The following is a 15,812-nucleotide window of genomic DNA, read 5'->3' as shown; positions in this document are numbered from 1 at the left end:
ACAACAATAATAATAATAGCAATATTTGCAAGAATGGAAGCGACTAGGCAAGGCCACAAAACAGCAAAAAACGCATGCCAGTGTCTCAAACCACTTTCTTTCTTTCCCTTCCTCCCTCCCTCTCACTCCCACCCTCCCACCCTCTCTCTCTTCTCCCCTCCCTCCCTCTCTCTCCTCTCCCTCTCACCTTTTCTCTCTCTCTCCTCCCCTCCCTCCCTCTCTCTCCCTCCCACCCACCCTTTCTCTCTCTCTCCTCCCCTCCCTCCCTCTCTTTCCTCTCCCTCCCACCCTTTCTCTCTCTCTCTCTCCTCCCCTCCCTCCCTCTCTATCCTCTCCCTCCCACCCTTTCTCTCTCTCTCCTCCCCTCCCTCCCTCTCTCTTCTCTCCCTCCCACCCTCTCTCTCTCCTCCTCCCCTCCCTCCCTCTCTCTCTCTCTGCCTCCTCCTCCTTCCCCCCCGCCCCTCCATTTATAGGAGGGAGGAGGGAGGGCGTAGCCAGGAGGGAGGTGGGCGGCGCCCATTTGAAGGCCCGGTGCAGCTCCTGGAGCCCCGTTTCAGGGCTCCGGAGGCCGCATTGGGCCTCCTAATGGACAAGTCGCGCGAGACTTCGCCACCATTTTGAAGGGCAAAATGGTGGCCAGAGCGGCCGAAATCGGCGGCGATTTCGGCGGCAGGAGGGACCGGGGGCCGGCAGAAAGGCGCCCGCGGGCCGCAACCGGCCCGTGGGCCGGAGGTTGCCAACCCCTGCTCTATACCAATGCAGAGAGCTTGGGAAATAAGTAAGATGAACTTGAACTTCTAGCACAACAAAGCAAATATGATATAATAGGCATCACTGAAACCTGGTGGTATAAGCACATGTAGGGGTAAAGTCAGAAAAGCAAAAGCAAAAATGAGCCCAGGCCTGCTAGAGAGGTTAAGATCAATAAAAAGGGCTTTTGGGAGGTATATCCACAGCAAAAGGAAGAAGGAGGAAATGATAGAGCCACTACATGGAGAAGATGGTGAAATGCTAACAAGGGACAGAGAAAAGGCAGAATTACTCTACACCTTCTTTGCCTCAGTCTTCTCAGAAAAGGAAAAGGGTGCTCAACCTGAGGAAAATGGAGCAGAGGGCACAATAGGAGAAAAGCGGCCGCACCACTATAAGACCCAATGGCACTTTGGAGGAGCTGCTTCCTCCTCCTCTTCTCCCCCGCCACCTCTTCCTCCTCCTTTCTCCTTCTCCCCGCCTCCATCTCTTCCCCACTGCCACTTCCTCCTCTACCCTGCTGCCATGCTGCAACTTTCTTCCTTCCGCCTCTTCTTCCTCCTCCTGCTCTCTACCGCTGCGTTGTAAGGCTCACCTGCCAGGCCTTTGCAGAAGGCAGAAAAGGGCTTACCTAGCTGACCCGCCTCGCTCCTTCCTTCTCCTCACAAACTCCCTCTGCCTTGCTTAACTGGCTTGCCGTGGCTGGCTGCAGCACGCATGCAAACAAGGAGTGGGAGGTTAGTGAGAGAGGAGCCTGAGAAGGGTGTGCATGTGCAATAAGAGGAGGGGAGAGAAGGAGGAAATAAGGGTTATGTGCTCGCTAACCAGCCTCCTGCCCTCGAGCATGCTCAGACCAAGGCAGCACCAAAGCGCATGCTCACTGGGTCAGCGTGCGCTTCCACTCCAGCCTTTGCCGGCACCCGTCTTCCTCTTTGTCCTCCTCCCTGCTGCTACCACATGCTGCACAGCACTCTTCCTCCTCCTCTTCCTCCTTGCTCTCCTTCCTGCTGCCCTACCACGCCACCCCCCCATAGTCTTACCATCCACGGATGCTCAAAGTCCGCTGATAAGGAGGGCCCACTGTACAGGAATACCTAGTTAATCTAAATTAATTTAAGTCTCCTGGACCAGATGATCTACATCCAAGAGTATTAAAAGAACTGGCAAATGTAATATCGAGGCCATTGGCAATAATCTTTGAGAACTCCTGGAGAACAGGAGAAGTCCCAGCAGACTGGAGGAGGGCAAACGTCCCCATCTTCAAAAAGGGGAAAAAAGAGGATTCCAGCAATTATCGTCCAGTTAGTCTTACATCAATACCAGGAAAGATTCTAGAGCAGATCATTAAACAGATAGTGTGTGAACATTTAGAAGGGAATGCCATAGTCAACATGTGTTTCTGAGGCCCCATACAGACAGGCCAAAATAAAGCTGCTTCGGGTCACTTTGGAGGTATGCTATTTAAATGATGCATGCGTCATAAGAGTCCGGAAGCCACGCCAAAACCACACTCCAGTCCTAAGAAAACTGGGCCAAAACTTAACAAAATGAGGAAAGACCTAGGGAGCTGGCTCTGTTTAGCCTGAAGAAGAGGTGATATGATAGCCCTGTTTAAGTATTTTAATGGGTGTCACGTTGAGCATGGAGCAAGTTTGTTTTATGCTGCTCCAGAGACTAGAACACAACAATGGATGCAAGCTACAGGAAAAAAGATTCCACCTAAACATTACGGGGAATGTCTTGACAGTAATAGCTGTTCGACAGTGGAACACACTTCCTCGGAGTGTGGTGGAGTTTCCTGCTTTGGGGGGCAAGTCTTTAAACAGAGGCTATATGGCCATCTGTCCGGGGCATGGGGGGGGGGGGTACTTTGATTTTGAGTTCCTGCATGGCAGACGGTTGGACTGGATGGCCCATGTGGTCTCTTCCAGTTCTGTCCATTATTTATTTTTATTTTTTTGAGCTGACACTTTCTTGACACTTGTTGAAACCTGGTTGAGAAGAATAACCCAGAATTGAGAATTTTGTGTAGTTTTTGGCTGACATCCACACCTCATGAAGTGTTTATAGAATCCATGTGTTTTTTCCATCTGTGAAAAACACCTTTTTGGCAAAATTGTGTTCTTTATGGAGGAAAAAAATACTTTTGCAGAAAAAAACCACTTTCCAGAAAGAGTTGGGCTTTTTTGTTTTTGCAGAAAAGACATTTTGTACAAAAAAAGTGGCTTTGAAAATTGTTTGCTTTGATACTGAAATTGCTTTTTGTGTGGAAAAACATCAATTTTTCACAAAAAAAAAATCCCAGGTTTTGTGCAAATTTGGTGTTTTCTGTGCAGGAAAACATAGTTAGGATTGTTTATTGTTTATTACTTGTAAGAGCTGAGACACAGAATCTAGGGACCAAAAGACAACAGGAGTCCATAAATATACAAAACAAAAACATCCCATCTGCTAAAGCCAACATTAATATTTTTGTTTAGTTCTAACTGGTCTCATTCTGTTTAATAGGGAAGTTAATTATACTGTAATTTATACCTTTCATTAATTGATTTCATAATCACTATCAGTGACTAGAAATTCTTCTCTTACAGAGTGCAGAAATCGATCTAGGGTTTCTAATTTATAGCAGAAACCCACTATGTGTGTAGTTTTTGAAAAAAAGAAAAATACTGTGCTCTTCCCTCCTTTCACCAGGAAGACATTGTGACTGCTTTTGCCACCCTCACTTCCTCCAGCCCTTTTGTTTCTCTCCTAAGCCTGATTGAACTATCAGATCTTATTTTATTTACCATACCTTTTTCTGCATTCCACTGAAGCTGAGTCATCCAGGAGTAATTAGCTCTTAATGTGTGATTAAGCTGTTTGTACACAAGGGAGAAGGAAAAGAAAGTACTTACTGTAATAAGGGTGAGGAGAAAAGAAAACTTGATTGCAAATCTTCTATCTTCTCTGTTCTGCTTTCTTAATGATGAGAAAACACTGTTCTTGTGACATTTCAGTTTTGCAGTGTGTTAAATCATTAAAAGCAAAGTAAGGCTGCGATTAATAAGGCCTGGCTATTGGCATGAAAGAAATTGGAGAAATTTAAGAGTTGAGAAGAATTGCTTGGACAGTCCTAGAAAGTAAGTTGTCCAAGTTCTGGGAGTATAGTAGAGGTACTAGCAATGCAAGTTATAGTCAAAGAATTTCATCTGTGGAAGGAACAGACAAAATGCAGCCCCTGTGCCTGCTTTTGCCACCCTCACTTCCTCAACTCACCTTTTTCGAGGGCAGCCTGGAGTACAATACAGTGGAACCTCGCCATAGGGGGGCGCGCCATACGCGACCTTGAGCATACGCGTTCAAGCCGCGGCGCTTGTGTGGGGCGGAAGGGGCGGCGAGTCCCATTCAGTTGAATGGGCGCGTGCGCCCGTTGCGTCCCGCGCACTTCTGCGCCGCTGTGCACGAGCCCCATTGTTTACAATGGGGCTCGAGCATAGGCGGAAATTGCCATACGCGGCGGGATCCGGAACGGATCCCCCGTGTATGGTGAGGTTCCACTGTAGTTGTTCATCTTCTAAATGGATCACAAATGTACTGATAAACATTTAAAAAAAGGCATGGGTCCTCAAACATTTCCATTTCCCCCATTTTGGAGGCATTTTTGGCAGGCCATGCTAACTCTGATTCATAGTATAGGTATTCAAACTGCAATGATATGGGGTTTTCAAATGTGTTTTTCATAAAAACAGATCTTCCGCATGTGTGGTTTGATTATGATTATTTGCTGGAAAACACATAATATACTGAAAGACCATTTACTTCACATATTAAATGAAAATGTTTATTGGCAACATAGCCAGTGTAAGGCTGAGTAACCTAAACATTTTGCCCCATTGGTAAGTCATGAACTAAATGTACTGCTCCTTTATAAGTTCACACATTTTCTAAAGTTAAGGCTTTGAGACTGTTAGATGCTGGCTTCTGTCCACATAACCTTCTCTGGAAAACTGTAGCCAATTTCTGGGTTCATAAGGCATATTTTGCATAACAGACATCACATGGCTGGACAACCCAAAGTCAATAAGGTTCTTGGAATAAACACCAAAGCTGCTTAAAGCTAATGGTGAATGTTTTAGGGTAGGAGAAAATCCTTAAGCAGGAAGTACTTTACTTTCTGGAACAAACTTTGTAGCTGGGAAGCATTAAATATCCTTGCTTTGTGCCCCAATATATCACAGTCCCTATGACCAATTCTGTTAAATCCGCTTTCCCTATTGGCATGTAACAAACCTTAAAGGTTAAAGATACATCTAGCTGTTTGTCACAGCTAGACAATATTTTCTACTTGGTTTTGATAGATAGTCATTTAAACTTAGAACAAAAGGTCTTTTGAGGAAATAGTGGCTTCTCTAGGGCTTAGGTGCCTCCCTAATATTTGAAATGTGCAACCTCTGCTTCTCCCAGAATAATCTTATGCTAACTCTCGGGTTATGCTGGAGGCTAAGATTGAGCAGCCCTGGTTCCTATCCTATTTTGCACAGCCAAAATGTACAACATGCATTAGATAGATAGATAGACAGACAGACAGACAGTGTAACATTTAGTTATAGTATGGCATATGACATCCTACACATACAAACATAGGACAGGCAGTATTATTCTGACATCACACAGATAAATCTATATACAAACCCAAAGCCACATGCCTACATACAGATATTTACAGATTCAGGTAGTAGAATCATAGAGTTGGAAGAGACCACAAGGGCCATCCAGTCCAACCCCCTGCCATGCAGGAACTCACAATCAAAGCATCCCTGGCACGTGACCATCCAGCCTCTGTTTAAAGATCTCTAAGGAAAGAGACTCCACTACACTCCGAGGGAGTGTGTTCCACTGTCGAACAGCCCTTACTGTCAGGAGGTTCCTCCTAATGTTGAGGTGGAATCTCTTATCCTGTAGCTTGCATCCATTGTTTCAGGTCCTGTTCTCTGGAGCAGCAGAAAACGTGCTAGCTCCCTCCTCAGTATGACATCCCTTCAAATATTTAAACAGGGCTATCATAGCATCTCTTAACAGTCTCTTCTCCCTAAGTCGCTGGGACCCTTCACCATTTTGTTCGCCATCCTTTGGACACGCTCCAGTTTCTCAACATCCTTTTGAATTGTGGTGCCCAGAACTGTATTCCAGTGGGGCCCGACCAAAGCAGAATAGAGTGGCACTATTACTTCCCTTGATCTAGACAGTATACGTCTATTGATGCAGCCTAAAATTGAATTCACCTTTTTAGCTGCCGCATCACACTGTTGATTCATGTTCAACTTGTGGTCTACTTGGACTCCCAGATCCCTTTCACACGTAGTCTCGTCTAGCTAGGTGTTCCCCATCCTATATCTGCTCATTTCATTTTTCCACCCTAAGTGCAGTACCTTACATTTCTCCGTGTTTAATTTCATTTTGTTAGCTTTGGCCCAGCTTTCTAGTCTATTCAGGTCATTTTGAATTTTGATCCTATCCTCTGGGGTATTAGCTACTCCTCCTAATTTTGTGTCATCTGCAAATTTGATAAGTATGCCCTCAATTCTGTCATCTAAGTCATTGATAAAGATGTTGAATAGCACTGGTCCCAGGACAGAGCCCTGTGGGACCCCACTGGTCACTTCTCTCCAGGATGAAAAGAAGCCATTGTGGAGCACTCTTTGGGTTCGGCCAGTCAACCAATTACAAATCCATGTAACATGGAATAATACTCCAATATTCTGTCTCATAAACTGGAAAAGATAAACAAGTTCTAGACTAATTCCAAGCCCCATTCCTAAAACTATGAGCAGCTAGAGGCAGTGGGGCAACACAGTTCTTTTTGGGTTTCCTCTGTCCCACCTGTGGTTTGGTGACGGTAGCTTATGTCGCCTAGCACACAAGGAATGGGAAACAGACTCCTCTGAGCCTCCTATCCTGGGGAAGCAATTCTGTCAGTTTGAGGTCTTAAGGGCTCACACCATTTTACCTGGAAATCTGCCTTCAGCAAACTAAATTGAAGACACTGACAAAGATTTTTATAGAAAACTTGGTTGTAAAACTGATGTGAGGTCACAACCTGATTTAGAAATGTTTCTTTGTAGACAATGTGTAACAGGGTAAGTCTGGCCTGTACAAGATAGGTCTGAGTTTATCCTATCAATACCTGATGTGAAATAAATGCTAGTTACCTTGATCTCCCAAGAGACTAGGGACTAGATGGCACATTCAAATACAGACTGCAAGTGAATTACAGTGGCCCCTCCTTTCTTGTGGACTTGCCATCCACAGATTTGAGCATCAGTGAATGGCAAGTCTAGGGGGGCAGAGGAGGTGGAGGAAGAGGAGGAGGAAAGTGACGTGCAATGGGAGGAAGAGGAAGGGGTGGCATGGTGTGGTGTGGCATGGTGTGAGGGGGAGGAAGAGGAAGGCGAGGCAGGAGGAGGAGGAGGCCAGGAGGGGCACACCTTGCCCACCACATAAGGGCCAGCCATTTAACAGTTTTGGACTTCAACTCCCAGAACCCTAGACAACTTGGTCTACAGTGAAGAATTTTGGGAGCTGAAGTCCAAAATATCTGAATCAAAGTTTGGGAACCACTGGTTTAGATCATTTTATTGTTTTAAATTTTAAATTGTTTTAAACTGGTTTTACCATAAACCAACCTGAGAACTTATCAAATAAAACAGGTTAGAAATATTTTAATATCAAAAGAACAGTAACAACAAGAATAGCAGCAATACATTTTAAACAAATTGCAGGTAAACCACCCTTTTCTTTTTCCTGTGTTTACAGTAGAGAATAAATAATGTATTTTCTCATAAGAACCCATTTGTTAAAAACTGTTATGGTACTGCCTACATACATACAGGGAGGTGAGGCAATTTTGAAGTTGCTACTATCCATAATCAATGCCTCTCTCGGGGAAGGTTGTTTTCCATTGAGCCTGAAATTGGCAGTGGTGAAACCCATTCTAAAGAAACCTTCCCTTGATCCCCTGGACAAAAACAATTATTGGCCTGTATCTCTTCTTCCCTTTTTGGGTAAAGTGATCAAGAGGGCGGTTGCAAACCAGCTCCAAGCAGTCTTGGATGACACAGATTATCTCAATCCATTTAAAACTGGCTTCAGGTCGGGATACGGAGTGGAGACTGCCCTGGTCGCCTTGGTCAATGATCTCCGTCTGTGCATTGACAGACGGAGATCAAGTGTAGCCCTGTTGGTGCTCTTGGACATCTCAGCGGCCTTCGATACCATAGACCATGGTATCCTTCTGGAACACCTGAGAGAGTTGGGAATCGCTAGCTCTGCCTTGCAGTGGCTATATTCCTACCTCTCGGGCAGATTCCAGATGGTGATGCTGGGGGACAGCGAGAGAGCTGACATCTGGTGTCCCTCAGGGTGCCATTCTGTACCCCATGCTGTTTAACATTTACATGAAGCTGCTGGGTGAGATCATCCGGAGACATGGGGTGGGGTGTTATCAGTATGCCGATGACACCCAAATTTATTTCTCTATGTCTCGGGGTGTTTCAGTGGCCAAGGAGGGCATCTCCCCCCTGAATGACTGCCTGAAGTCGGTAATGGATTGGATGAGGGAAAATAGACTTAAGCTGAATCCAAATAAAACCGAGGTACTCGTGATAGGTAATCCTAATCCGGGTATGGAGATAAATTCATCAGTTCTAGATGGGGTTACACTTCCCCTGAAAGAATCCAGGGGTGCTTCTGGATTCGTCGCTTCAACTGTCTTCTTGGATGCGACAGCCAGGAGTGCCTGTTATCAGCTTTGGCTGATATGCCAGTTGCGCCCCTACCTGGAGCAGAGGGACCTAGAAACGGTCGTACATGCTCTAGTAACCTCTCACCTTGATTTCTGCAATGCGCTCTACATGGGGCAACCTTTGTGCCACATCCGGAAGCTCCAATTGATACAAAACATGGTAGCCAGATTGGTTGCCGGAAAATCCAAGTTCGACCATATTACACCTATTTTAAAATCACTACATTGGCTGCCTATTAGCTTCCAGGCACAGTACAAGGTGTTGGTTATCACCTATAAAGCCCTACATGGCCTGGGTCCAGTCTACTTGAAGGAATGCCTCCTCCCATACAATCCTTCCTGTACACTCCGATCCTCTGCGAAAAACCTCTTACAATCTAGAAAGACCAGACTGGTGGTGACCTCCCGGAGGTCCTTATCTGTTACTGCTCCAAAAACTTGGAATGACCTGCCGGAAGACAGTCACCAATTATCCTCACTCAAGGCTTTTAAAAAGGCGACAAAAACCTTTCTCTTCTGGCAGGCCTTCCCCGATTGATAATGTCCAGAACCAATTGAATCGCCCTTTTATTATTTTTCTTACTTGTGATTTGTTTTTAACTTTGATGTATTGTTATGTACTTTTTAAACATTTTTTTTTACTGTTTAATTTTATAGTTGGGAGGGTTGGGTCAGGGGTTTGTGGAGCTTGTTGTTTTTAGTGTTGTATATTGTATTTTCTTTGTTGTTACCCGCCTTGATCCTCAATCGGAAGAGGCGGGATATAAATATTTATTATTATTATTATTATTATTATTATTATTATTATTATTTATCTTAACAAAACATCCATGAACTCTATTTCTGTTTTGATGAATATTTTGATTTTCAGCCTCATAATAATAAAAAAAGCTGTTGCTGTTAATAGCTCACTCTTTCTATTTCAGAATGTGTGCAATGGGACTGGAATTGATCTTTCTGTACTAAATGAGACTCGCAACATGGTGTCTGATCTCCTGAATGATCCAATCCTTCCTCCACATGTGATCTCTTCACTTCGAAGTATCAATAGCTTAATAAGTACTTTCTCAGGCTGTTGCAAGCCAAAAATTAACCCTTTTACTCCATTTCCTGGGTTTTATGCATGCCCAGAAATGGAAGACACATCTGACAGAGGAGACCGTAAGTTGCACAAGGTAAAAATATTATAATTTCAGTTTTCATATGACAAATTAATATATTGTCTAATGTATTATTTACAACTGTCCTGATGGTGTAATAGTTAATTGCCAGTACTGCAGCCATTCACTCACAAACCATAAAGTTGTGAGTTCAATCCCAGGGACTCAGGGTCAACTCAGCTTGGCATCCTTCCGAAGTGGCTAAAATGAGTACTCAGCTTGTTGGGGGCAATTAGCTTACAGTTGTAAATTGCTTAGAGACTGCTTAGTATGGTATGAAGTGGTATATAAATAAAGCTGCTATTGCTAACTTGAAGCTTTTGCAGATATTTTATCCACATGGTAATTGTTCGCATTGTTCTATCTTAGATTGTAAACAACAACTTTAAACAACAGTAAAAATCGTGTCTATGTATTGCGTGATTTGATGACGCTGTGTGTGAGCTATTTACAATTTGTCCGACTTCAAATGAGGGTTGGGCTAAACTTGGAAGAGGAACAATCCACTGCCTTTTATTACATGTCCACCCCATGAAGCCAAGCATGAAGTCAAATAATTGGCTGGTTTACTCTTTCACCTGTCTTCCTGTTGTGATCTACACCTGTTTGCCTTTGCCTTCTTCTGAGGCTGAGAGAATGTGATTTGTCAAAGGTCATCCAGTGGGTTTCCATGGCTGAGTGGGGATTTGAATCCTGGTCTTCAGAACTGTAATCTAGCGTTCAAACCAGTACACCATGTTGGCCCTCAAGAAGCTAAAGGGATGCTATGCACTGACCAAACAGCTCGTGTTCTCCCAGCCTTGTTTGGATGATGCAGGCCAATAGCCCTCAGCTGGGATTGGGCAGACCAGATGACAGTCCAGTGGTTCTGGTCTGATCCTTTGTCAAAGGGTCCTTAATGCAGGTCAAAAAGGCCCACTGTTTGCTGTGGAGTTTCTAGGAAACTCCGTGGCAACTGCCAGATGGCCCTGCATGGCCCTTACTTGCCTCTGCTATTGCATCGATTGAGAAGATCTCTGTTGTGGTCTGATATGGAAAGAGGGAGCCTGGCCACATGGGTGTAGCCTGGTGCCATGTTTCCATGTCAGAGGCTGTGATGGGGGTCTTCTCAGTAGCAGCAATGGTAGAGACATATAAAGGACATGTGGTGGTAGTGGGTCCATGGTGCGGGGGTGGGCTTGCGGGCATGTAAACACCTACCTATCCCCACCCTGGCCTTAGGACTGACATGGGGCAGGATAGAGTGGGCTTGGTCCCTGCTATCCTGGCCTGTCTGCTCATCACCAAAGACAGTAAGACAAATAGAAAAGCCTGACACTTATCCAATATTCAGACATTTTTTCTGAATATTCATTTAAATTTAAATTAGCTTGCTATTTGGATTATGCTTTAATGCAAATGTGTTTCATGACAAACCTATCAAACCCCCTGATGAAACACTCTGAAAAATTGCATCCTGTAACAAATTCGACACTGCAGGCCATTTGCATTCTATTTCTGAACATAACTTTGGAAAAATAAAACAGGTCAGGGGGCAGCAAAATTAAATTTAAAAGCCAAGTGGCACCTTCCAGAGACTTAAGGGAACATGATTTGACCTCAGGAGAGGGAATTTCTTCCAGGGGGGCATCGGGGAGAGTCAAGGGAAAAAGGGTACAACTTGCCAAGATCTTGGGAAGGGAAAATGGGATCCTTAGAAGATGTGCAGGTCTGATTTAAACTAGATAATACATGTATTGAATAAAGCTATATATTGCTGTAGAAAAATACCACCATTCTTAACTCATTCAACAGACAATGAACAGCCGAAATAGTTTACCAACTCCACAGTTAAGGCGGAGTTCAGGAGCATCAGGCTTACTGCCTATTGAACCATCGTCTAGGTGGGAACGCAGTAATGGCAAACGAGCACATCACGAGTGTAATGCTTCAAGGTAAGAATGCCATTAATGTAGAATTTCTAAGATTCCAACTTATTTAATATTATTGAAATTAAAATTTCAGATGAAATCAAAAAATGAGTTGAGGGCAGGGAAAACGTTTGAGAAAATATTTGGAATTTTGATTTTTTAAAAGAGGTATAGTATTGTTATCATAAAAATATTAAAATCAGTAGTGTGTGCCTTTATTCCTTCATTAATCTCTAGGATATCCAAAGCACAGCATTCTGATATGTAATAAATATTGGATGGCAACCACTAATTCTGAACCTCACATTTTAAAGAAAAGTACGATCAAAGATGAATTGAAACTTGTTTACTATATAATCACTACTTAAGAAATGGTGAGAGAAAATCGAGGAGCCCATTATTGGTTAAGCTGTGTCATCTTTCTCTATTTTGGAGGTAGAAACACAGCACTGGTAATATCCTATGTCTTTTAAGTTCTGAGATGATTATTTTTTGAGAAGTTTTTTCCCCTGAAATTGTGTGTGCATGTGTGTGTGTGTGTGTGTGTGTGTGTGTGAGAGAGAGAGAGAGAGAGAGAGTACCAGGAATTCTTTGAAATGTTTTCTTCATGCATTTCTTAATTTTTGGGGCTGCCCAGAATTATAGTTGTAGCACATCAGCCTAAAGAGAAGGAAGTATAATCAAAACTGCTTGTTACAGTTAGTTAATTTACCTGGCATTTATTACATAAATAGCACTGTTGTGCTGGAGGACCTAGAGATCCTTAGAGAGAATATATTGATCAAAACCGCAAATAATCAAAGCCGCAAAAGTCAAAGCCACAAATGTGGAGGGCCAAGTCTACACCATGTTTTAAAAACAAAATATGGTGTGTATAGATATAAATCAAGGTCAGCAAAGGCCCGGAATAGATGGGCAAGAAAAAGTGGCTCAATCCTGCTTTTTCTCAAAAAAAGCATGGCTCAGTGCCAGCATGGCCCAGTGCCAGCATGGCCCAGTGCCAAGGTGGACTGAATGTGCATGGCCTGACCAAATGGCATGTTATCAAGCCATGCTGTGGAGTAATTTTTTTGTTGCTTCCCCACCATGCATGCACACCATTGCACAAAAAAATCACCAATGACTCCTAAGTATCTCTCACATTTGCAGAGATGCCATCCCATTGGATTGCTGCAACTTTGAATGGCCACACAGTTGTATGTGCGATGCATATACAATACAGAGTATTGGTGTGCGAGCAGTACAGTGGCAAACCACAATCATGGAGGCACCTCATACATGTCATCTTCATCCCCCTTCACCCTGTGCCCCCCTGTTGGACTGTCTGGTTTGTGTATATTGTAATGACATCCGTTGGAGTTGTTGCACTTTCATTTTTTTGCTTTGCCGTAGCTGCACACTTGCATCTGGGTGTTAATATGCAGGGTTAGTGTTAGGATGTATTGCTCCTTCAGACTCGCTCTCACGTCAGGGTGTTTATATGCAGGGTTGAAGGTGCTCATCTTCCGTGCTAAGCTGAACTATCCTGGTGTTTGCTCTGGTTTTTAGCCCCAGGGTGTGGCTTCAAATTCTCCAATAATGTTTGGTTCTGCTCTTTTTCCCACTTTAGGCATGCTGAAACTCACAGGTGTTTAATGGGCACTGGGAGGTAAATTCTCCCCACCCCTTGTGCAGTTGCCTACCCCTGCTCTACATAGTCCATGCAGAATTCCTTCAGTGGCACTATCTACCATATATACTTGTCTATAATTCTAAAAATGTATGCCTAAAAATTGACCCAAAAATACCAGGTCGACTTATTTACAAGTCACTATGGTAATATGATAGCAGCTCTTTCAGATTTCCCAGGACAGTGCAGAGAGGAGTTTTATTCTCTCTGAAGCCAAGCAGAAAGAGTCCCGGGTGATTTACTGATATTGCTGTTTGTTTAATAGTTGTGTCTGGCTGAAACGAAAGCTGAAATGTTGAAGCAAAAAGCCTCAATGAGAGTCTCTCTTGCCTTATGCACACACACACACACTGAAGGAGCCTCTAAGTTTTACTCTCAATCTATCCATAGTTCATGGCAAAATCCATGATTTTGGCTGCAAAACCTGACCTCAACTTATACCTGAGGTCAATTTATAGTTGAGTATATACGGTAAACATGTAAAATAAAATTAGGAGTTAAAATATTTTGCAATAATGTTTAATGTATTACTGTTTCATTATAAAGGTTTAAAAACAATCCCTTTGGGGATAATAGTTTATAAAAGAAGCATAGGGGCTGTGCAGACTGCCTCTTTTACAGCCAGATTGGGGCCACTGCAAATGCATGCTGTGGCCCCGATCTGACCTTTGCAGGGTGCAAAAAGGAGCTGCAAAAAGCGGCTTCTTTTTGGACAGCCATGCTGCCGCAGCTTTACAACACTCCTTCGGCTCTGCATTGTTCAGACACAGTGCCAGAGGAGTGCCGTGAAGCTACGTGCCTGGGGGCAGAGCTGGAGCATGCATCGTGTAGATGCTACTCTCCGACTTCACCCCCAACCTGGCCAAAGATGCCGGTGTGCACAGCCTAAATACAGACTAAAACGCCTACTTATAAGGATAACAACAGTACAATAAGATACATCTCAGTAAAACTTCACACGGAAACAAACTTCTCAGAGAGAGCTTTGAGAGAATGCCCATGTAATTGGGGAAGAACAGATGCCTCAAAAAGACTGACTCACAAGATCCTGCTTTGAAGAAATGACTCCATCTCTTCATAAACCAAGAGAAAATTTATAACCACTTCAACAGAACAGTAGATAAGAAATGTATCTATCAAGTGCTAAGAACAATGGGTATGATAGTATAAGCGATCCTCTGATTAAAGGAAAAATAAATATATTGGTAAAAATAAATTCCTAGTGGAATAAATGAGCAAGGCAGAATGAAAAGGAAAAAAAAAATCTGAAAAACTCAAGGGGGGGGGGGTGACAGGAGAGAAAGAAAAAAAACCCACCAAAATTACTTTATCATAGTTTATATCATGTTTCAGGAGAAGATTTTCTCTTGGTCCCACCACCATCCCAGGCTCGCCTGGTGAGGTCACGAGAGAGAGAGAGCCTTCTCAGTGGCTACTTTCACCCTATATAACTCCCTTCCACAGGAGACTAAGCTAGCCCCCTCAGAAGATATTTTTATTTTATTTAAACAGGCCGTTTAAGATCTTGCAGACTTTGTTCTGTTGGGAGATGAGGGAGTTGGTTTTAGATTTCTATTTTTAACTTTGTATGTTTTAATTTTTATATTTGCAATTTGTTATATTTTTTCGATTTTAATTGTTTTAATGTGTTTTATATGTGTTGCTTGTTGTGGCTTGTGTGCTGTGCCCATAACCCTTGTTGGGACCTATGGAAATGACGTGCAGTGTCCACCACGACCACCTGCAGAGTTCAACCACATCGACAGGACGCCAAGAAGAAGGAATCTGTGAAGATGTCTTCAACTAATAATGACTCTTACAAGTCTTCACTCTAAACGAGGGCTTTAATTTTCCTTTGCAGCATTTACAACATAGATATACACAGTGTATTTGACATCCGTCTCTAATACACACTATTTACACCAGCCAACAATAATAACACAACCTCTGAGGCAGCCACATTAACACACAACCATCTCACTGCCTCCCAGTAACAGACACAGCCTACTCATAGGCACCAACTGTCTCACAATAACAGACACAGCCCACTCTCTGAGGCACCAACTATCTCCCAGTGACAGTTGAGAACTGACAGTTGACAGTTGCATCAACATTCCGATGATGCACTTTTTGAATGCTGACACATTAGCTGCCACTGGAGCTTCAAATTATCTCCACAACAGCTTCCCCTAGTGGCCACACCAATGTCATTTCCTGACATTCAAGGCTAGCCACCTTGGATCCCATTTTGGGAGAAAGGCGGGAGAAACATAAAAATAAATTAATAAATAAATAATTTTTCTGGAAATACAGCTAGCTGTAAGATGTTTATCAAAGAATTTGTCCACAGATTTTTCCTTAGAGTAGACAGGATGCTGAAATGGGAGGAATAGACCATTTTAGGTGGTAATTCATATTAACTTTTATTTCTATATCCAAAGGGGTATTTCACTTCATTGCAGTTTTTGGTCTCTTGATCACTTGTAGGGATTATTTGTCCGTAATGCTACTAATATCACCTATCATATTTTGCATGTAAT

The 15,812-nt window shown here is 43.2% G+C and overlaps 1 protein-coding gene across 2 annotated transcripts in view; it reads left to right on the top strand.

Annotated features, from left to right (window-relative positions):
* LOC149314430 (cGMP-inhibited 3',5'-cyclic phosphodiesterase 3B-like) overlaps nucleotides 1–15,812 on the top strand; it is a 94,960-nt gene that overhangs the window by 42,462 nt on the left and 36,686 nt on the right. For both annotated transcript variants that reach the window (XM_089521104.1, XM_089521105.1), the window contains 2 exons: nucleotides 9,460–9,708; nucleotides 11,488–11,627. In XM_089521104.1, coding sequence (XP_089377230.1) covers nucleotides 9,460–9,708; nucleotides 11,488–11,627 — 389 coding nt within the window. The remainder of the gene's footprint in view (nucleotides 1–9,459; nucleotides 9,709–11,487; nucleotides 11,628–15,812) is intronic.

Source organism: Sceloporus occidentalis, unplaced genomic scaffold (genome assembly GCF_023333645.1).
Source record: "Sceloporus occidentalis isolate IW3139 unplaced genomic scaffold, rSceOcc1.0.p SCAF_4, whole genome shotgun sequence".
Classification (NCBI taxonomy): Eukaryota; Metazoa; Chordata; class Lepidosauria; order Squamata; family Phrynosomatidae; genus Sceloporus; species Sceloporus occidentalis.
Note: the sequence above shows the minus strand (reverse complement) of the source record. Positions and strands in the feature narration are given on the sequence as shown.